Source organism: Macaca mulatta, chromosome 8 (genome assembly GCF_049350105.2).
Source record: "Macaca mulatta isolate MMU2019108-1 chromosome 8, T2T-MMU8v2.0, whole genome shotgun sequence".
NCBI lineage: Eukaryota > Metazoa > Chordata > Mammalia > Primates > Cercopithecidae > Macaca > Macaca mulatta.
This window is the reverse complement of record NC_133413.1, coordinates 123,336,422-123,360,494: the sequence shown is the minus strand read 5'-3', so window position 1 is coordinate 123,360,494 and position 24,073 is coordinate 123,336,422. Positions and strand designations below refer to the sequence as shown.

At 34.4% G+C, this 24,073-nt stretch overlaps 1 protein-coding gene across 1 annotated transcript in view; it reads left to right on the top strand.

Moving 5' to 3' along the window:
- CSMD3 (CUB and Sushi multiple domains 3) overlaps positions 1–24,073 on the top strand; it is a 1,224,761-nt gene that overhangs the window by 422,943 nt on the left and 777,745 nt on the right. The window contains exon 6 of the mRNA XM_015145899.3: positions 23,313–23,425. Within this exon, the coding sequence (XP_015001385.2) occupies positions 23,313–23,425 (113 nt within the window). The remainder of the gene's footprint in view (positions 1–23,312; positions 23,426–24,073) is intronic.

Below are 24,073 nucleotides of genomic sequence, written 5' to 3'. Positions count from 1 at the left end.
CCTTATTGTCTGCAGACCCTGTTGCCCTCTGGCTTCCTTTTGGTTTGAGCCATAAGTGGAACTGACTTTTTCCCTATAACAGTCCCAGTCACCAGCTGTCATTCTGCACAGGTATTTCCATTTTTTTTTTTTTTTTCCAAATGGAAATACATGACCCTTGGTGCCACACCATTCCATTTTGATTCCTTTTCCACAACTCCATGTAAATAACCCCTTTGTTATGTTATCTTCAAAATTCTTCCTGAATGTGCTTACAGGCTTTGCTGGAGAATTAAGAAAATATGAAATTCAGTTGCTATTTTGTTTTTCTTTGTTTTGTTCTTGCATAATAAATCCATTGTCTTTAATATAAATCCATAATAAATCCTTGCCTGATGTCCTAAAACAAATTTAATTTGAGATCTTGGGGTTTGGAGTTTGATAGATATTGATGCACAATGAAAATTTAAAAACAGTGAAAAAGATAATTATAGTCCTATCTCTAAAGGAATACCAATACATTTGTTAATATTTTTCAAATAAAATTATAATTATATCATAAAGTTATCAATGTAGTACAAGATACTGGGATTTGAGGTATCTTGCTTGTAAAATAGACCAGATTTTGTTTGTAAAATAGACTGAGAGGAAGAAAAATCAATGAAATGAATACAGGAAAATAAAAAGATAAATAATGGAGAAAATAACATCTCTCCAATCAGAGATTCTTTTGACAGGTATCAGTCTTGAGAATCACATAAATAGAAAACAAATGCATAGTATATACATTTTTAAAAAAATACTGGAAATATATTAAAGTAATGAAATTGAAGACCACGGATATTATTAGTGATTTCAAACTTTTTCAAGTACCGTCAAGCTTACCTGAACATAAGATTAGTACTTAAACTGCCAGATATTAGATAAGTAAAATAAATGTTAATATATACTGGATTATGCCACTATAAATTGTAATGCTCCCTTCTCTTAGAACCACTGGAATACATATCATGTTGGTTTTCTTATCAATAAAATAGCAATATTTGCAATGTACATCTATTTCACAGCCACATAACATGAAAAATTTCCACTTCATTGTATACTGCATGGGTTTTACTTTCTGGAATTAAATAAAAATGCACCTGAAACAGTATGCAGTCCATAGCAAATAGCTCTTGGTAAATATTGTGTCTTATTATTACTAATATCAGCCTGCAAAATGTATGCATAGTTCACATGCTAAAATGTCTCCTTAAATATTTTTGGTAAAGACTTTGGGTAAAGAAGTGAGAAAACCAGGGAATTTTTGAAAGTTCTAATATCCTCCATAAATCAGATTTAACAAGTTTTTCAGGTTACATAGTTAACTATTTATTTATTTATCCAGAAACATGGAGACCTAAATGTGAAATAGAGATAAAATACATAAGAAGAGTAATGTTTGTTAAATAAACAGTTTTACAGAAGTTTTTGTTTTATATGTTTTTCTTTGTTTCTTTGATTTTCAGAGGGAGAAAGAGGGAACGGGCAGTACAGTGAGATTGAATTGCACCTTTTCTAGATTTAGCAACCACATCCTTTCTGCACATGTTGCTCCGTAATTATCTTTAAAATTTTACACATTCTCCGTATAAAATAATTTACACATATATGTGGTATTTGGAGAAACAGATCAGTGGTGCTCTTGAGTAGGTATTTGAAGACACATATGTCTACTATTGAGTAAACCTGAAGCTGTTACATTTATATTCCTAAGAATATAGTAATAAAACTTTTATTTAGTGATGAAGGTAAATATATTTAAAATTCAATTTTAAATTCATAAGTGTTCATATATTGTGCTTAGAATAAGAAAAATGATGGAAAAGTTAGGCATTACACTTTAACCATACCTTGAATAGATGCACTTATCATTTATTTAATGTTCAACATTTACTATGTTCTTTAATTGCAATAACCCTCAAAATTGTGAATGAGAAAATACGAAGACTAGATCCAACATAAATGTTAATTTTATTTAGTTAGTCCATTAAAAAAATAAATAAAATTTTTGATCTCAAGTAGGTAAAGCAAGTAGTTGGCTCATTTATAATTTTTTTTTCTTTTAAAACATTGGCTTTCTAAACCAGTTTCATGGGTACTGTATCAGTCCAAGAACCCTAAAAAAAGTTGTTGTAAGCAATAGTTTAGTTATGGGAATGGAATGTATTCAGAATGTAATTATGGGCACTTAATGAAAGCATTTCTTTACTGTGCAAGAAAAAGCAATTTAGAATATTTTTAGTTTGCATGTACATTTGTATATGTACTAATAATAGTTGAGGTTTATTTCCACTAACCATAGGGAAGATGATCTTTTCCAGAAAACTTCAAATACCTCTAACTCTTTTATTTCAGTGAATAAATTTCTTTTTCTCCAATTTTATGCCTCTAAGCACAGTAACATTTTGTTACTGTTATTGATAGGCAAGCCAAAAACATCTTACAATTATTTTTTTCTTAGATGTATTGATGTATATTTTATGTACAGTAAATTTCATTCTTATGCATAAAACATTATGTGTTTTGACAAACGTATACAATCATATAGCTGCAATAAAGATATTAAATATTTACCTCTTACCAAAAGGTAGCTTCGTGGCCCGTTGTAGTTGCTTCCCTCTCATTACCTCCAGCCCTCAGCAACTACTGTTCTGATTTCTGCTTGTACAGTCTTGTCTTTGTTCAGAAGGTCATTAAATCATGTGGTATGCAGCCATACAGTATACATTATATGGATCTTTCACTTATAATCCTTTTGAGATTCATCTATGTTCTTGTTTATGTACATTATGTACATAATGTACATCTATGTACAAGTTTATGTACATTATTACTGAACTTGTTACTGAACTTATTACTGAACTTATTACTGAAATATCTATGTCATCTAATGATAATCCATTTTCATTCCTGACAAAATTTGTATTCCTCCCTATCTTTCTTTATTTGATCAGTCTAGTAAAGCATTTATTGATTTTATTGATTTTTTCAAAGAACAAGGATTTAGAATTTTTTTCTCTTTTTCTCCTTTCACTTTCATTGCTTTGAGTTCTTGTCATTATCATTCCTTTACTCCTGCATAGATTGTTTTTTTTTTTTTTCTGACTTCTTAAAATGGAAGCTTAGACAATTCTAACTCAATAGTGTAATACTCTATAAATTTTTTCTATGTGCTGTTAATGTTCTGGTTATTCGTTGTTAAAATCTCTAACTGTAGTTGTAGACTTGTCTATTCCTTCAGTAGTATCAGCTTTTGCTTCATGTTAATATACATGAATATGGTTAGATTGTTAAAACTTATTAATGTATTTGTTTTCTGTCATTATGTAATATTTTACCACTGGTAGTATTCTTCACTGAGTGGTCTATTTCATATAGCATTAGTTTAACCATTCTTTATTTGATTTGATTAATATTTGCATGGTATCTTCTCTTTTTACTAATAATGCATTGTGTATTTCTGACACCTTTACTGAGATATAATTAACATGTGTTGGCATTAGCCCATTTATAGTGTAAGTCACAGGGTACTTATTATATTCAGTGTTCTGCAACTCTGTCTACTAATTTTATAAATTTTTCATCACTCCAAGCAGAAAACATATACTCATTAGCAGTAACTCCCCATCTCCACCACCAACAGTAGGAGCACTGGACAATTACTAATCTACTTTCTTTATTGTTGCCTATTCTGGTTGTTCTATATAAATAGAATCATATAATATATGATATTTTGTGACTATTGTCTTTCACTTAGCATGATGTTTTCCAGGTTTATTCATGTTATAGCATGTATCTGTACTTCATTTTTATTGCTGAATATAAAACAGTTTGTGTATCCATTCATCAGTTGATGAACAGTTGGGTTGTTTCAAGTTTTGGATTAGTATGAGTAATTTTGCTGTAAATTTATGAATAATTTTGATCTAATATTTAAGGTTAAAACCTTTTTATTTTGAAATAATTCACATTGAGTTGCAAGAAATAATATAGAGAGATCCTTGTTTTAGTCCGTTCTCACACTGCTCAGAAGATACATGAGATATATGAGACTGAATAATTTATAAACAAAAGAGGTTAATTGACTCACAGTTCTGCATGGATGCAGGGAGATGGGGCTTAGGAAACGTAGAATATAATGTTTGCATAAGGCAAAGGAGAAGCAAGCAACTTCTTGCATGGTGGCAGGAGATACAGAGAGTGTACAGGGGAAATTGCAGCTTTTAAAACCATCAGATCTCCTGAGAACTCCCTCACTATCATGAGAACAGCATGGGGGAAACTGCCCCCATGATCCAATCACCTCCCACCAGGTACCTCCCTCAACACATGGGGGTTACATTCAAAATGACATTTCATTGGGGATACAGAGCTAAATCACATTATTACATCCCAGACCCTCCCAAATCTCATATACTTTTCACATTTCAAAACCAAACATGCCTTCCTAACAGTCCCCCAAAGTCTTAACTTATTCCAGTCTTAACCCAAAAGTCCAAGTCCAGAGTCTCATCTGAGACATGGTAAGTCCCTTCCACGTACGAGCCTATAAAATCAAAAGCAAAACCAAAAGCAAAAAAAAAAAAAAAAAAAAAAACCCACAAAATCAAAATCAAAAGTGACTTCCAAGATACAGTGTAGGTACAAGCATTGGGTAAATGTTCCCATTCCAAGTAGGAGAAACTGATCAAAACAAAGGGGCCACAGGCTCCATGCAATTCTAAACACTGGTGGGGCAGTGATTAAGTCCTAAAGCTTCTAAATCATCTCCTTTGACTGTATGCCTCACATCCAGGGCATATGGATGCAATGGGTGGGCTCCCAGGTCTTGGGCAGCTCTGCCCTTTGGCTTGCAGGGTGCAGCCCCTGTGGCTGCTTTCACGGCTACCATTGAATGCCTGCAGTTTTTTCAGATGCATGGTGCAGATTGTCATTAGATCTACCTTTCTGGGGTCTGGAGGATGGTGGCCCTCTTCTCACAGCTCCACTAAGCAGTGCCCCAGTGAGGACTCTGTGTGAGAGCTCCAACTCCACACTTCCCTTCTATATTGCCCTAGTAGAGTTTCTTCATGAGAGCTCTTCTGACTGGACATCCAGGTGCTTCTATACATACTCTGAAATCTAGGTGGAGACTCCCAAAGTCCAACTCTTGTCTTCCACATACCTGCAGGCCCAATACCACGTGGAAGCCACCAAGAATTGGGGCTTGGACCATTTGAAGCAATGGCCCAAGCTGTGCCTTAACCCCTTTCAGCCATGGCTGGTGCTGTAACAGCTGGGATGCGGGGTACCAAGACCTGAAGCTTCACAGACCTATAGGGCCCTGAGTGCAGCCCAGGAAGCCATTCATTCCCTCCTAGGCCTGGGATGGGAGGGGCTGCTGTGAGTTTCTGTTGACATGCCCTAGAGACATTTTCCCCATTGGCTTTTAACATTAAGCTTCTGCAGCTGGCTTGAATCCCTCCCCAGAATATGTGTTTTCCTTTTCTACCACATAGTCAGGCTGCACATTTTTCAAACCTTTATGCTTTACTTCTTTATGCTTTGCTTTCCTTTTAAACATAAATTCCAATTTCAAATCATCTCTTTATGTATTCATGTAACTGTACACTTTCAAAAAAAGGTAGGTCATCTCTTGAATGCTTTGCTTCTTAGAAATTTCTTCTGGCAGATACCCTAAATCATCTCTCTCAAGCTCAAAGTTCCATAGATCTCTACAGCAGAAGCAAAATGCCACCAGTCTCTTTGCTAAAGCATAGCAAGAGTAACCTTTGCTACAGTTCCTAGTAAGTTCCTCATCTCCGAGACCACCTCAACCTGTACTTGGTTGTCCATAGTACTATCAGCGTTTTGGTCAAAACCATTCAACAAGTCTCAAGGAAGTTCCAAACTTTTCCACATCTACCTGTCTTCTTCTGAACCCTCCAAACTCTTCCAACCCTGCCTTTTACCCAGTTCCAAAGTTGCTTCCACATTTTCAGGTTGTCTTTATAGGAGTAACTGACTCTGCTGGTACCAACTCTCTGTATTAGTCTGTTATCACACGGTATAAAGATACTATCTGAGAATGGGTAATTTATTAACAAAGAGGTTTAATTTACTCACAGTTCCACATGGCTGGGAAGGCCTCAGGAGACTTACTATCATGGCAGAAGGCAAAAGAGAAGAAAACACCTTACAGTGCAGCAGGAGGCAGAGAGAGAGGGCACACAAGAGAAACTACCACTTTTAAAACCATCAGATCTCATGAGAACTCCCTCACTATCATGAGAGCAGCAGGGAGAAACTTCCCCCATAATCCAATCACTACCACCATGTGATAGTGATGTGGGTATTACAATTCAAGATGAGATTTGGGTGGGGTATTTCAACATGTGGGTATTACAATTCAAGATGAGATTTGAGTGGGGACACAAAGCCAAACCATATGAACCCTATATATTGTTCACCCACTATCCCTCAAGAGAAGCGTTTGTCATAACTATGGCACAATATTACAATGAGAAAATTAGCATTATAACTACAATCCACTGAACTGATTCAGAATTCACAAATTTTGCAGGCATTTATTGTGAGTGTGCAAGTGTATTTTCTTCTGTGAACTTTATTACAATGTGGATCCCTGTAACCATTACTATAGTCAAGATACAGGGAAATTCTATCACAAGTATCCCTTCTGCTATCCTTTTAGAGCAACAGCTATTTCCCACCTAACCTGCCCCACCATAATACTTACTGACCACTACTCAATTCTACATATCTTTAATTTTTTCATTCACATAATGTTATATGAATGGAATTACATAACCTGTAACCTTTGAGATTGATTTTTTCCTTTGCTCTTAATGTTCTGTTTAATACATAATTACCTTGAGATTTATGCAAGTTGTTATGTATATCAGTAGTTTGTTCCTTTTTAATGCTGAGTAGTATTCCATGATATGGATATGCTACAGTTTGTTGAATCATTCACCTGTCATAGACCATTTGTGTTCTTTAAAGTTTGGGCTATTATAAGTAAAGCTACTTTGAAGATTCATGTACAGGTTTTTGTGTGAACATAAGCTTTCAGTTCTCTGGGATAATGAGTACTCAATAGTACAATTTCAGAGTTGCATGGCAAGTGCAATTTTAGTTTTATAAAAGATTGATATTCTTTTCTAGTGTTGGTATACCATTTTACATTCCGGTCAGCATTATATGAGTGGTTCAGTTCCTGTGCATCCTCACATTTGGTGTAGTCATTTTTTTTTTTTTTTTTTTTTTTTTTTTGAGACAAAGTCTCGCTGTGTTGCTCAGACTGAAGTGCAGTGGTGGAATCTTGGCTCACTGCAAGCTCTGCCTCCCTGGTTCACGCCATTCTCCTGCCTCAGCCTTCCAAGTAGTTGGGACTACAGGTGACCACCACCACGCTCAGCTAATTTTTTGTATTTTTAGTAGAGATGGGGTTTCACCATGTTAGCCAGAATGGTCTCGATCTCCTGACCTCGTGATCCGCCCACCTCGACCTCCCAAAGTGCTGAGATTAGAAGCGTGAGCCATCGCGCCCGGCCATAGTCACTGTTTTTAATTTTAGCCATTCTGGTAGGTGTATCATAATATCTCACTGTGATTTTAATTTCAATTTTCCAAATAATATCTACTCATAAAACTATTTGCCATCTGTAAATCCTCTTTGTGAAATACCTACTCAAGTCTCCTCTCATTTTGTGAATTCTTTTTTAACAGTTGAGTTTAGGAATTCTTTATATACTCTAGATATAAGCTCTTTGTCAGGCGTATTATATGTTAACGCTTTTTTTTTACATTTTGTATTTGTCTTTTCATCTTCTTATTCAGTATCTTCTTCATAGCCAAAGTGTTTAATTTTGATGTCCAATTTATTAATTTTTTTTATGAATCCTGTTTTTAGGCTTAATTCTGAAATTCTTCACCTAACTCAGGACCTCAAAGATTTTCTGTGATATGTTTTTCTAAGTGTTTTATAGATTTACTTTTAAGTGCATGATCAATTTTGAGGTTTTTTTTTTTTTGCATAGGGTGTGAAGTTTAGGTGGTTTATTTTTTGCCTGTGGTTGTCCAAATGCTCCCTCACCAGTTGTGAAGAAGCCAGTCACCGAGGTCTTAAATTATTTTTTGTACCTTAATTAGGAATCAATTTGACATATTTTGTTCTTTTATTTCTGGGTTTATTATTCTGTTCCGGTGATCTATGTGTATATTTCTTCACCGATACCTTACTTTCTTCATTACTTTAGCTGTATTGTAAGCTTTGACAATAAGATAGAATCATTACTGCCAACTACTCTTTTTTTTTTTCTTTCTCACATTTGCTTTAACTTATTCTTGGTTCTAGGGCTTTACATGTAAATTCTACAATGATCTTGGCAATGTTTACAAAAATAATTTGCTGGGGTTTTCATAGGAATTGAATTAAACCTGTAGATCATTTTTTGGGAGAATTGAAATGTCTACTATTTTCAGTGTTGCAATTCATGAAAAAGATGTATCTTTCCACTATTTACATCTTTGCTTTTTAAAATGTATTTTGTAATATTACAGATGCAAAACCTATAAATAATTTACTGACTAGTTTTATAGCTATTTGATTTTCCTCAGAACAGTTTCACATTGTATTATGATTTTAATTTCCACATGTTTGCTATTAACATATTAGAATGTGTTTGATATTTGTTTGTTCGTCTTCTATCCTGTGACCTGGCTGAACTTACTTATTAGTTCTAGGAGGGTTTTATGTAGATTGCTTAGGATTTTCTATATAAACAACCATGTCATCTGTAAATAAGGACAGTTTTATTTCTTCTTTCTTATGTCTTTTTTTTTTTCATCCACTTATTGCACCAGCTAGAACTGCCAGCACTATGTTCAATAAGAGTGGCAAATGGAGACATTGATATCTTCATTTAGGAAAGCATCCTAAATTTAGGACAGGATCCTAAATTTAACATTAAGTATGATATTAATTGTAAGTTTTCTGTATATGTTCTTTACCAGGTAGAAAAATAATTTTTATTCTTAATTTGCTGAGTTTTTTTTTTTTTTTTTTTTTTGAGACAGAGTCTCACTCTGTCACCCAGGCTGGAGTGCAGTGGCCGGATCTCAGCTCACTGCAAGCTCCACCTCCCAGGTTCACGCCATTCTCCTGCCTCAGCCTCCCGAGTAGCTGGGACTACAGGGGCCTGCCACCTCGCCCGGCTAGTTTTTTGTATTTTTTAGTAGAGACAGGGTTTCACCATGTTAGCCAGGATGGTCTCGATCTCCTGACCTCGTGATCCGCCCGTCTCGGCCTCGCAAAGTGCTGGGATTACAGGCTTGAGCCACTGCGCCCGGCCTGAGTTTTTTTTTTTTTTTTTTTTTTTTTTTTAATTGTAAATGGGTGCTGAATTTTGTCAAATGCTTTTTCTGTGACAGTTGGTCTGATTATTTGATTTTTCTTCTACAGCTTGTTCATATGGTGGATTACATTTATTGAATTTCAAATGCTTAACCTGTCTTTTATAACTCCAATAAATCAACACAAGTTCAAAGTGTATAACTCTTTTTATTCAATTTGATATCATTTTATTGAGGATTTTTGCACCTAAGTTTATGTGAAATATTGGTCTATAGGTTTGTGGGTTTTTTTTTTGCACTGACTTTGCCTGTTTTTCTTATCAACATAATACTAACCTTGTAAAATGAGTTGAGAAATATTTCTTCCTGTTCTATTTTCTTTGAAAAAGAGGATTAAATTATTTATTTTAAAAATATATTTAATATTATTCTCTATTAAGAGCATCTCAGTCTGGAAATTTTTTAATATTTTTAATTACAAATTGAATTTTTAAATGGCTATACATACTTTGGAGATAGTAAGGATTTGATTCCAGATCACCACAATAAAGCAAATATTGCAATAAAGCAAGTCATACTAATTTTTTGGTTTTCCAGTGCATATAGAAGTTATGTTTACACTATAGTGTAGTCTATTAAGTGCTCAATAGGATTATGTCTACTAGAATGATGTATATAACTTAATTAAAGATACTTTGCCAATAAAAAATGCTAATGATCATTTGAGCCTTCAGTGGGTCATCATCTTTTTGGTAGGGGAAGGTCCTGCCTTGATGTTGATGAGTGCTGAATGATCAGGGCTGTCATTTCAGCAATCACTGAATCCTGAAAAGCTGGGATGGCTGGGAAAAATCTTAAGACAAGAGTAAAGTTTGCCACATCAATTGATTCTTTCTCCCACAAAAGATTTCTGTGTAGCATGCAATGTTGTCTGGTAGCATTTTCTCCATGGTGAAAACGTCTTTCAAAGTGAGAGTTGATCTTCTCAAACTCTCCCTTGCTTTATGAACTAAGTTTATGTAATGTTTTAAATCCTTTGTTGTCATTTCAGCAATTTTAACAACATCTTCAACAGGAGTATCTACTCCATCTCAAGAAACCACTTTATTTTCTCATTGTAAGAAGCAACTACTCATTCATTCAAGTTTAATTATGAGATTACAGCAATTCAGTTACATCTTTAGGCTCCACTTCTAATTCTAGTTCTCTTGCTCTTTCTACCATATCTGCAGTTACTTCCTTTATTGAAGTCTTGAATCTTTTAAAGTCATTCATGAGATTTGGAATCAACTTGTTCCAAACTCATGTTAATGTGGATATTGTGACTTCCTTTCATGGATGATGAATGTTCTTAACGACATCTAAAATGGTGAATCTTTCCTAGAGGATTTCTCTTTACTTTGCCAAGATCCCTGAGAGGAATCACTATCTATGGCAGCTATAGCCTTATGAAGCATATTTCTTAAATAATAAGACTTTAAAGTCAAAATTCCTCCTTAATTCCGTGATTCAACATTCATTTCCTTGTACATCTTTGTCAGAGCTCTTCATTGACCAGGTGCATTATCAGTGAGCAGTAATGTTTCAAATAAAATCATTTATTCTGAGCAGTAGGTCTCAACTGCGGGCTTCACATATTTAGTATACCATGCTGTAAACAGATGTTCTGTCTTCCAGGCTTTGTTGTTCCATTTATTTATTTATTTGTTTATTTATTTATTTTTCCATAAATTATTGGGGTGCAGGTGCTATTTGCTTACATGAGTAAGTTATTTAGTGGTATTTGTGATATTTTGGTGCACCCATCACCCAAGCAGTATACACTACACCATATTTGTAGTCTTTTATCCCTTGCCCCATCCCACTCTTTCCACCAAGTCCCAAAAGTCCATTGTATCATGCTATGCCATTGCGTCCTCATAGCTTGGCTCCCACATATCAGTGAGAGCATACAATATTTGGTTTTTCATTCCTGAGTTATGTCACTTAGAATAATAGTCTCCAATCTCATCCAGGTCACTGCAAATGCTTTTAATTCATTCCTTTTTATAGCTGAGTAGTATTCCTTCATATATATAATCACAATTTCTTTATCCAAGTGTTGGTTAATGGGCATCTGGATTGGTTCCGTGCTCTTGCAATTGTGAATTGTGCTGCTGTAAACATGTATGTGCAGGTATCTTTTTCAAATAATGACTTATTTTCCTCTGGGTAGATACCTAGTAGAGAGATTACTGGATCGAATGGTAGGTCTACTTTTAGTTCTTTAAGGAATCGCCACACAGTTTTCCATAGTGGCTGTACTAGTTTACATTCCCACTACCAGTGTAAAAGTGGTCACCACATCCATGCCAACATCTACTGTTTTATGATTTTTTGATTATGGCCGTTTTTGCAGGAGTAAGGTGGTATTGCATTGTGGTTTTGATTTGCATTCCTCTGATCATTAGTGATATGGAGCATTTTTTCATATGTCTGTTGGCCATTTGTATATCTTCTTTTGAGAATTGTCTATTCATATCCTTAGCCCACATTTTGATGGGATTGTTTGATTTTTTCTTACTGATTTGAGTTAGCTGTAGATTCTGTATATTAGTCCTTTGTCAGATGTATAATTTGTGAAGATTTTCTCCTACTCTTTGGGTTGTCTGTTTACTCTACTGACTGTTCCTTTTGTCATGCAAAAGCTCTGTAGTTTAATTAGGTCCCAGCTATTTATATTTGTCTTTATTGCATTTGCTTTTGGGTTCTTGGTCATGAAACCCTTGCCTAAGCCAATGCCTAGAAGGGGTTTTCCAATGTCATCTTCTAGAATTTTTATAGTTTCGGTCTTAGGTTTAAATCCTTAATACATCTTGAGTTGATTTTTTATAAGGTGAGAGATGAGGATCCAGTTTTATTCTCCCACATGTGGCTAACCAATTATCCCAGCACCATTTGTTGAAAAGGGTGTCCTTTCTCCACTTCCTGCTTTTGTTTGCTTTGTCAAAGATCAGTTATCGGTCAGTATTTGGGTTTATTTCTGGGTCCTCTACTTTGTTCCATTGGCCTACATGCTTATTTATTTATTTTTTTACCAGCACCAAAGTGTTTTGGTGACTATGGCCTTATACTATAGTTTGAAATTCGGTCGTGTGATGCCTCCAGATTTGTTCTTTTTGCTTAATCCTGCTTTGACTATGCCAGCTCTTTTTTGGTTCCATATGAATTTGAGAATTGTTTTTTCTAATTCTGTAACGAGTGATGTTGGAATTTGATGGGGATTGCATTGAATTTGTAGATTGCTTTTGGCAGTATGATCATTTTCACAATATTGATTACACCCATCCATGAGCATGAGATGTGTTTCCATTTGTTTGGATTGTCTATGATTTCTTTCAGCAGTGTTTCGCAGTTTTCCTTGGAGAGGTCTTTCAATTCCTTGGTTTGGTATATTCCTAAGTATTTTATTTTATTTTTTTCAGCTATTATAAAAGGGGTTCAATTCTTGATTTGATTCTCTGCTTGGTCGCTGTTAGTATGTAGAAGAGCTACTGATTTCTGTACATTAATCTTGTATGTGGAAACTTTGCTATTTTTTTTTTTTTTTTTTTTTTTTATCAGTTCTAGGAGCTTTGTGGAGGAGGCTTTAAGGTTTTCAAGGCAAACCATCATCATCAGCAAACAGTGACAGTTTGACTTCCTTTTTACTGACTTGAATGCCCTTTCTTTCTTTCTCTTGTCTGATTGTTCTGGCTAGGATTTCCAGTACTATGCTGAAGAGGAGTGATGAGAGTGGACATCCTTGTCTTGTTCCAGTTCTCAGAGGGAATGCTTTCAGCTTTTCCCCGTTCAGTAATATGTTGGCTGTAGGTGTTTCATAGATGGCTTTTTTTACATTAAGATATGTCCCTTGTATGCCAATTTTGCTGAGTTTTAATCATAATCGGATGCTGGATCTTGTTGAATGCTTTTCTGCATCTATTGAGATGATCATGTGATTTTTGTTTTTAATTCTGTTTATGTGGTATATCACATTTATTGACTTGCATATGTTAAACCATCCCTGCATCCCTAGTATGAAACCCACTTGATCAGGGTGGATTATCTTTTTGATATGCTGTTGGATTTGATTAGCTAGTATTTTGTTCGGATTTTAGCATCTATGTTCATCAAGGATATCAGTCTGTAGTTTTCTTTTTTGGTTATGTCCTTCCCTGGTTTTGATATTAGGGTGATGCTGGCTTCATAGAAAACTAAGGATGTCCTTCTTTATCTGGTGGAATAGTGTCAAAATAATTTGTACCAATTCTTCTTTGAATGTCTGGTAGAATTATGCTGTGAATCCATATGGTCCTGGACTATTTTTGAGTGCAGGCAGTGTAGATTTAGGATGATTTTTAAGGACACTAGAATTTTTGAATAATAAATGAGCATTAGCTTCAACTTAAAGTTGCCAGTTTCATTAACCCCTGACAACACAGTCTGTCTTTTGAAACTTAAGCCAGGCATTGACTTCTCTTTAGCTATGAAACGTCTACATGACATTTTCTTCCAGTAGAAAGCTACTTCTTCTGCACTGAAAATCTGTTGCTTAGTGTAGCCACCTTCAGCAATTATTTTGGCTAGACCGTTTGGATAACTTGCGGCAACTTCTACATCACTTTATGCTGATTCACATTGCACTTATGTTATGAAGATGTCTTCTTTTCTTAAATCTCATGAACCAACCTCTGAAAGCTTCAGATTTTTTATTCTACAGCTTTCTCAGCTATCTTAGTATTCATGGAATTGAATAAAGTTAGGGTCTTACTCGGAATTAGAATTTGGCTGAAGGGAATATGGTGGTTGGTTTGATCTTATAACCAAACCACTAAAACTTTCTTCATATCAGCAAAAAAAAAGATTGTTTTGCTTTCTTATAATTTGTGTGTTTACTGGAGTAGCACTTGTGATTTCCTTCAATAATTTTTCCTTTGCATTCTCAACTTGGCTAATTTGTCATAAGATGTCTAACTTGGCTCTCAACATGCTTTTCTCACTCAGGTTAATAATTTCTAGCTTTTGATTGAAAGTGAGAGACATGTGACTCTTCCTTTCACTTGAACACTTAGAGGCCATTGTATGTTTATTAGTTGTCACACTTTCAGTATTATTGTGTCTCAGGGATAGAGATGTTCAAGGATGGAATGAAAGACAAGGACAAGAGAATGGTTGGTTGGTAGAGAAGTCAGAACAAACACAACATTTACTGATTAAGTTCACCATCTTTCATGGGCACAGTTTGTGACACCCAAAAACAATTATAATAGTAACATCAAAGTTCATTGTTTATAGGTCACCATAATAGAAATAATAATGAAAACTTCGACATACTATGAGAATTATTAAATGTGACACAGAGAGTTGAAGTGACAGTATGTTATTGGAAAAATGCCACTTGCCAAATGCGGCATTGTCACAAACCTTCAGTTTGTAAAACAACAGCAACAAACCCCACGATATCTGCAAAGCACAATAAACCAAAGTGCAAAAAAATGAGGTGTGTCTGTAATACTATGCAAGCTATGCATTTAATCTTGATTAAAATTTCATGTTTGAATCTATACATATTATATCATAGATTTTTCTGGAGCATGTTTCTAGATAAAAGGAACCCAAATCTATAATGTCAATTTTTAATAAGATAATTCATCTAAAGAATAGATCCTGGAAATAGGTGATAAGTGGGAAAACAGAATAGAGTTACAGAATAAGGCATGTGGGTTTTAAAGGGTGTGGTTAAGAGTAGAAGGGGAGAAGGAAAGGAAATAAAGCTTACTATAGCCAATCATCTCATTTGCTTTGTAAATACTTTATAATACCTTGCTTCTGAAAAGTGGACTGCCTAACACAATACTTAGATTTGTAATGCGATTTTTAAAACCATGCAGAAATCTGTGTCCTGATGTCCAGTGACTTTTGACTACCTAATCAATAACACAGTCAGTCATCCATGACAAGGAAACACCACCTGGTCTATATAAACATCTGTACACTCCACATACACAGCTTTCACAGTATGGAAAATTAACGTCATCCATAAGTGAATTAATTTAGTTCCTAAAATATTTTTTCAACTTTTAGTACCCCGCACAACATAACAGAAAGTTTTTTTTTTTTTAATTTTTTGACTATTTTTGAATATACTAGTTTTTCTCGGGACTATGAAATGCATTCTTGTTCAGACATGAAGCAACAGACAATATCAACGGCTTAGAATAAATTTCCTTGCATGTTACTGATATCATGGCAAAGCATGAAAATGGGAGAATGTTTGCTGGGCAGTTTTAAGAAATTCTGGATGAAGACATTTTAAAACTACAGGAAGAGTATATGGTTACAAAAGAGCAATTCAGAGTAATTATTGGACAGTATAATTTCCGCCATCCCCAAGGCATTTTTGGTTGCTAATGTTCAGAACACACTTTGAGAAATTTTGTAATAGGATAGTACTTAATTAACATAATTCATTATCTTCAGTTTGAAATGTGCTTATGGATTCGATACATACTATGTGGATCTTTTCAACTTCTTATAATTTAGAATATAGATTATATAAACAAGATGAAAGCAGTGAGACATGCCATAGGAAGAGTTATACCAAGTGCTTTTCGTATTCAGAACACAAAAAAATACAGCTTTTAGTCAGGCGAATTGAAGACGATATATGAAGGAGATAGAATTTTAGATGGGTCTTGAATAAGAAAAGAACTAAAACATTTAATAATAATATAAAATTGAATTATTGACATAAGTTATACAGAATATAAAAATACAAAGGGACTGAAAGGGCATGTGCCCAAATAACTTCTCTTCATTTATTTTTTTGACATATAAAAGACACTATACACTCACTGTGCATCAATCATTATGCTAAGTACCAGGGATTTAACAGCCCTGTTAAAGAAAATGTAAAATAATAGGAAACAGAAAATGTATCACTATGTAAAGTAATAAATGGCTTATCATGAATTTTGTGGTCATAGCAAGATGGTTTCCTAGAGATGCCTGGTACTTATCCAACCAAAAACAAAGGACCAAAACAATGAACAGAGAACTACATTCCAACTAGAGTGACTGAAGAAGTATGCTGGATACTTCACCACAAGGAGGTGGTGAAATCTCTGTGAAGCACAGAAACCCAGAATGGAAGTTTAGAGAGGAAGTGAAGCACCTATCTCTGCCACTCTGTTCACCCTGCTGGGATGAGCTTGGGGATGGGAGAGACTTCTCTTTGTGAGAAAAAGTTAAACTGGAGGCCACCAGCAGTCCCCATTCCCAACATACACATCTACAGTTCTTGCTGCAAGAAAGGCCCACAGTCCTCACTGTCTCTGAATATAGTTTGGAGAGTTTCCTGGAGTTAACATGGCTGCATTGCTCCAGAGTGAGGAGCCTGTGTGTACCCGCTACCCCTGTGACCCAGGGTGCTATAGCACATCACTATCTTGATGGTATCAGACCCATAGCTGTAGTGCATCCTATTATGGGAGCCAGTAGTCATTGTTTATCCATCGTGATGCTCTGCTGACATTCCACTCCACTCATACAGATGGCCACAGTAACAAAAACCTGACTACTTGGAGCCTAGGTTCAGCAGAACAGCTGTGACTCCAGTGTCTGAGACTATGCTGTGCCTTGCTCCAATGGAACAGGCAGTCATACAGAGTGGGAAAGCTGACCTTAGGCTTGTCCTGACTCCCCAAAATCACCACAGAGCTGGTTTACCTATCACGCCCATGTGTCCCTGACAACTCAACATTCATGCCAGTGGTGGCTCCACTCTCCTGCCAACCCACTCCAGAACCAGCCAACTCATGTATGTGAGCATTTGCCTGGACCACCAGTTAGCCTTGTGGTGGTCCCACTGCATGGTAGTCCCACCCTAGATAATTCACTGCATCTGCATGCTCCTGGACCAATATAGCTGGCCTAGTGGAGGCCCAGGACTCCAGCAAGCCCACCCTAGTGCCAGCCAACCTATCACACTCAAATATGCCCAGCGTGAAACTATCATGGTGGCCTTTATTACCACAAATTTTTGCAGTCCAGAGCACTGACGCGCTCATAGACATTGGTGATGCGAATTACAGCTGAAGAAACTGCACATAAACCACACTACTGCTTCCACCCAGAATCAAAGCCAAAACACCCTGCCAAGCCACACCCTAAGACCCATATACATGAAAATGTTTCACTTTACCAAAACTACCACATAAAATCAGAAATGTGACTCTTCTACCATATGCACAGATATACACATAAAGAAAGAAGAAACGTGAAAAAGCAAATAAATGTGAGTTTTCCAAAGGAACACAAAACACTTCAGTAGCAGACACTAAAGAAAGGAAAATAATGAAGTGTCTGAAAGAGATCTAGACATTTCATCCTTAAAAAAAGAAATATATTTTTCAGGAACATGGAGGGAACTGGAGACAGTTATGTCAAGTGAAACAACTCAGAGACAGAAAGACAAACACCACGTCTCAGTGATAAATGGAAGCTAAATAATGTTTACACATGGAGGTAAAGTGTGGAATGATAGACAATGGATGCTTGGAAGGGTCAGGGGATGGCAGAGGGGTGGATGATGAGAAATTACTTTATAGGTACAATGTACATTACTCCAGTGACGGATACACTAAAGGCTCTGACTTTACTACTGATGAAAAAATTGGCAATGGACCAGAACAGATAACTTTCAAAAAAAGACAAGTGGCCAACAGGCGTATGAAAAAAATGTTCAACATCACTAATTGTCCAGAAAATGTAAATCAATACCACAATGAGATAGCACTTCACTTTAGTCAGAATGGCTATTATCAAAAAGACAAAAGAGGTGTTAGCAAAGATGTGGAGAAAAAGGTACCCTTCTATAGTGTTGGTGAGAATATATATTAATAGAACCATTATTGAAAATAATATGTATGTTCCTCAAAAAATTAAAAAATAGTACTACCATATGATCCAGCAATGCTACTACCAGGTAACTATCCAAAGGAAGTGAAGTTAATATGTTGAAGAAATATCTGAACTCCCATTTTTATTGCTTCACTATTCACAATAGTCAAGTAATGGATTCTAAGTGTCCAATGATGTATGAACGGATTAAGAAAATATGATTACACACACACACACACACAAAATACTCAGTGGAATACTATTCAGCCTTAAGAAAGAAAGAAATTTTGTCATTTGGGACAACATGGGTAAACTTCAAGGAAAATATGTTAAGATAAATAAGTCAGAAACAGAAAGATAAATGTCAAATATTCTCACCCATATTCAGAATCTAAAAGTGTTGGTCTCATAGAAATAGCAAATAGAACAGTGGTTACCAGAGACTAAGGAAGGTGGTGGGTTGATAGGAGAGGTTGATCAATGGGTATAAATTTATAGCTAGAAAGGCAGAATAAGTACCAGTGTCCTACTGCACTGTAGGGTAACTATAGTCAACAAAATGATATTGTATATCTCAAAATATCTAGAAGAGAGGATTTTGAATTTCTTACTACAAAGAAATCTTAAATGTTTGAGGTGGTGGATATGCTAATTACTCTGATTTGATCATTACACAAGGTATATATGTACTGAAACATCACATTGTACCCCATAAGTGTGTGCAATTTATTATGTGTCTATTAAACATAAAAAATTAAGATATGATCAAAACATGCACAGGTGGTCTGTGAGGACAGAGAAGGAGATTAGACACCTCTCTTAACCATGGAACTTTGTCTGGTTTCCCTGATAAAGATTTAGAGTAAATAAATTTTAAAAAGGATATTTATTTCAGCCTCAAAGTGAAGTATATGCAAAGGTCCAGGGATAAGATGAAAGAATAAATTTGAGCAACTAATAGCGGCTCAGCATAGGGCCATAATCTAACAAGGTCATAAAGAACATTCATGAAGATTTATGATGGATACATCTATCTCAGTGCTAGAGAAGGAAGGAGGTCAAAACTGGTTTAAAAGCAAGAGGGTTAGAAAGCACGAGAGCACGCTTGAGAGAGGGAGACAGAGACAAGTAAAGTTAGAGGAAAGTGGAAGAATTGTGGAAAAGAGAGATACGAAGTCATGGAGGTAATGATGTGAAAAATCCTGAGTTTAAGATTTGACTCCACCTATGCATAATGTAGATAGGTCATTACATTTGGATGATTTTAGGGAATTGGAAAGATTTTTTTAAAACAGATGTCAGAGCAATAAAAAATGATAGCTGTTGATGAAACTACAAAATTTGAGAAAGTTTGAAAACCAGAGATGGCTGAAATGAGTACCTGACAGGAGAGTTTTAAACCAAAAGAATAAGCTCAAAATACTTTTATGAACTATATCAAAAAAGCTGTGGTTCTCTCAATTTTCTTATGTTTAACTAATTCTTAAAATCATGTTGTAAGGATTATGATTATATTCTCTAAAGGATTAATTACAATGGAAACTATTATATAGGATTTGAAATATCAATTTATGATTTAATCATTATTTCTGCAGTAAATTGGAGAACTAAAATTTTTTTACAAATATTATGTCAAGTTACTCTATTATTGTCAGTATTTCTTTCCTCATTAAACATGCAATGAAATTTGATCTCATTAATAATTTTTTAAAATTCCATTACAATTTATTTATTACTCAAGAGATATGTCTAATTTTCTAGTACAAATAACTATAGTAGTGAGGAACAAATTTATGACATTTGTCATTAGTCATTATCATTTTTTTCTTGATATAATTATCCTAAAATCCAGTTTGATGGTTTAAGCCATATAATCATGAGTATGGATGTTTTTAGGGTGAAATGGAAAATATATTAAAACAAAGGAAACTTTATTTCTAGAAATTCTTTATCATGTTACTGGTTTTTTTTGTTGTTGTTGTTATTGTTGTTATATGTTATTTGCCACTACCTGAAATATATATTATTTATTTATTTGTTTGTGTGTTTTATTTTTACTGTGTAAAACCATGATTTTTCTCTTGCTTACTATCATATATCAAACCTTTACCATTGGCATTTGTCATACAGTTAACGTTTGGTAAATAATTGTTGAATAAATACATACAATCTCTTTCTTATTAAAGGATTATTCTATTGACTTTATGCTAGAATGTGCTTACTCTCAAATAACCACAGTAATTTGACACAGGGATAACAATAAGTTATATTTTAGAATATCTCCTTTAGTATTTAAAAAAATAATTATCTAAATTAAGTAATTTAATGGAATCTTTCCAAGTGGCATATATTTTCAATCCCCCATTTCCTGATTTTCCTGATAACATGTGAAATAAGGACAGAGATATATAGATTTATTTGTGAGATTTCTCCATAAGCCATAAACCAAGCCATATTGTTTAGAATGGGTTTAAATAATGAACATTATTCAGTGACTATGATTTTCAAAGCCCATGTGACTCCCCTATAACCAATGACTATGTATTTCTCTCTGGTGGCAGAGGGATGCTGTGGTGCAAGTGCTTTCTAGTTCAGCTTCTTGGCTTATCTAAGGTCCTGCCTCATATGCTGAAGCATTGAGGCCATCAGGAATATTTCTTACTTTCACACTTGTTAGATTATCATTATTTGCTCCACCTCATGCACATTCTGCTTCTCGCTACTGCAGCTCTGCTTTCTTCAGGTCCACCCTCTTAGATTACTGAAAGTAAATTCAAGCTGCAAACTGCAGTTACACAGTAGCTATTACTTGCCTTTACCATATGCTACTACTGAAATTACCTTTCATGTCCCTGGAAAAGACAGAAAGTTTATTATTTTTATTGTCCATTTTGTCTTTTTTCTTTTCTCACGTTTCTTAATGTCCTTGTGTAGTTGATTCTCATTTACTGGGTCTTTTAGGGGGTTTATCTCCAAATTCTGCTTCTGTGTATTACACACCTCTATGTATTGTAGTCTCATTATATCTGGAAATGTGTCCAGCCTGTCAACAATAATTTAAACTTACCCCAATGGATGTTCATGTTCATTGAAAGAGGGAATTGAACGAAACCAAACTGTAAATCAAAATCTGGCATGAACTATGCTACTCAATTGAAAATATAATTGAAACAAATCCAAATCGTTTTTCACTGAATTACTATTTTAATCAACAAGAGTAAACATAACTTGTATATTTTCTGAAAGTAATGAAATCAGCTTTTAAAACTTGAGTCTAAAATTATACAATTATATTATATATTTTTATTAACTAAATTCATATTGGAAAAAAAATCAGTCAGCTCAACAAATAAACAGATTCATCCCTATGAAAAGAGAAAAAAGATTTATAGGGAAACATTACAGAAAATGCACTGCAAACCAAGAATAAAAATGAGAACTATATGGCCTATATCTGGATGGTTTCATTTTGGAATTCAACATTCTATACACCAGTAGGCACAATAATACAATAAAGGTGATTTTATATTTTAATGGGCAAGTGGTCATCCACTAAAAGTGATGGCTAGCTCCCGCACATCTTAGGAAAGTTGGGTTTTCAGGGATAAAGATGAAAAGTATTGGTTAGAGGTTCCTTGCATCCCTCTACCTACACCTTAACACTGATTACATACACAGGACAGATTTTCTATCCTCCTTCTACTGTTCCCCTAGCATGACCAATTGCCAAGAGGTGAGAGAATGTTTGTAATTCCTCCTGACATTCCCTCCACAAACATAGTATAATAAATCAGCTATTTATTTTGCCTTCTGAAGAAGAAAAGTGTGAACTTTGAAGAATAGGAAAGATATACTTGCTATTAAGAAACCTTAATCTGAAACTCTTAATCTGAAACCCTTATTATTAAGAACTTGTTATTAAGAAACCTTAATCTGAAACTCTTCCTAACTATGTAATAGCCTTGCTTTGGAGACTCTTTTACTTTGGCTTTATAACAAACACTTAAAATTTAAATGGTTAGATATATGGTGGAAATATAATACAGCAGTATTTTTCTATTTCATGATGTCAGAAAAACTGCTTTGCTGGAAATCTTCAAAAAATTATAAAGGAAGAGGTAGTTTATATATTAATCATGACCAATATCTGGAGGATAGTTCCCACATTTTGCTTTAAGATACTTGTTTTCAGTATATTATAAATGGTATTCTTACAGCCAAATATGTGAAGACTACATATCCAACTATATTTATTTGGATATATACAATCTGTTTTCTGCCTCTCCATTGGAGCAGGCCTCTAATACATTATAGAATTATATATTATAATGAAAGCTAGTCATGAACATTTATAAGATTATGAAATTACACAAAAACAATACTTGTTCTATGAAAATAAATTGTGAAATTTGCCATCCAGTGAGAAATACTGAAAAAAAAATTAGGTGGATAGGAGGGAGTATAAGAAAAAACTGTACAATCTCACCCTGGAAATAAGTGTATCAATTTATTTGAGGTCTTTTGATTTTGTAACTTTATTGTATCAATACATACATGGGAAGCACAGTGACTAGCACCATCAGCTCAGTATCTGTTATGTGTATTATTAACAATAATAAACAATACAATATGTATTAATAAATAATAAATAAGATATAAATAATAAACAATATAACATTAATAAATGATAAACAATATATAATACTAATAAACAATACCATAAATAATATTATTGGTGCAGTAAATATATTTGGCTGAATCAAAAATCATGTGCACTTAAGGTTTTACAGTTGATTGTATTAATATACACAACCTGATTGGAACAGCATGTGTTTGGAATTGCACTATTCTATAATCGACTTTTCTATGTATAAAAGAACTATTTCATTTGTGCTTAAAAAGTTGAAAGTGCAAAGTCATGAATATAGGTAGACATTTGTTTGGTCCCAATTTTGTGAAAACGTTTACTGCTGAAAAGCTTTTTAAAATTTTTGTTGTTGTCTTTTGTAATTCAGGTTATCTGGAATGAATATACCACCACCAATTATCAGCAACAAAAACTGGCTCAGACTGCATTTTGTTACAGACAGCAATCATCGATATCGTGGATTTAGTGCTCCCTATCAAGGTATATTTATGGAATACCTCTGCCTCTTTTGATATATACAATGATTTTGTTGTTCACAACTGCGTTTTATGGTAGAAAAATAGCGTTTAGAAATGGGAATTTGTATTGGAAAAAAATGGTCATTCTGTTGCCTAGACAATAATGTGATCATAACTAAATTACAGTATTAAAGTTAGTTGATTTTATAGTATAATGTTCAGAATAATGAATATTATGATTTCTAAAAGGTAGTATGTAACAGATGCAATATTTTGCTTTGATCAAGTGCTTCAGCAATTGGATATACTATCTGAAGTTGTTCTGCAAATCACTGCAGAAAATTTTCAGTTGCATGTAGGCTCTTCCTCAATTTAACTCACCTTCGTATGCAGTGTGTTTGTTACAGCTGGTTTAATTAACCTTGTTAGGAGTTTTATCTACCAACTGTGTTAACATAAATAATTTTCAATACGTAGGATATGATATTTGATGCATTAACTTGAAAAACTCTTTCGAACAAGATTATTATGAAGATGGAATACTAATGAAAATGTAGCTTCTACAGTGTTCTGTAATACTATGTGAGCTTAGTGTACTTTATCCTCAGACTACTTATGTAAATAATTCATTTCATTCTCAGTGGTGTATCAGCTACTTTTCAGGGAATAG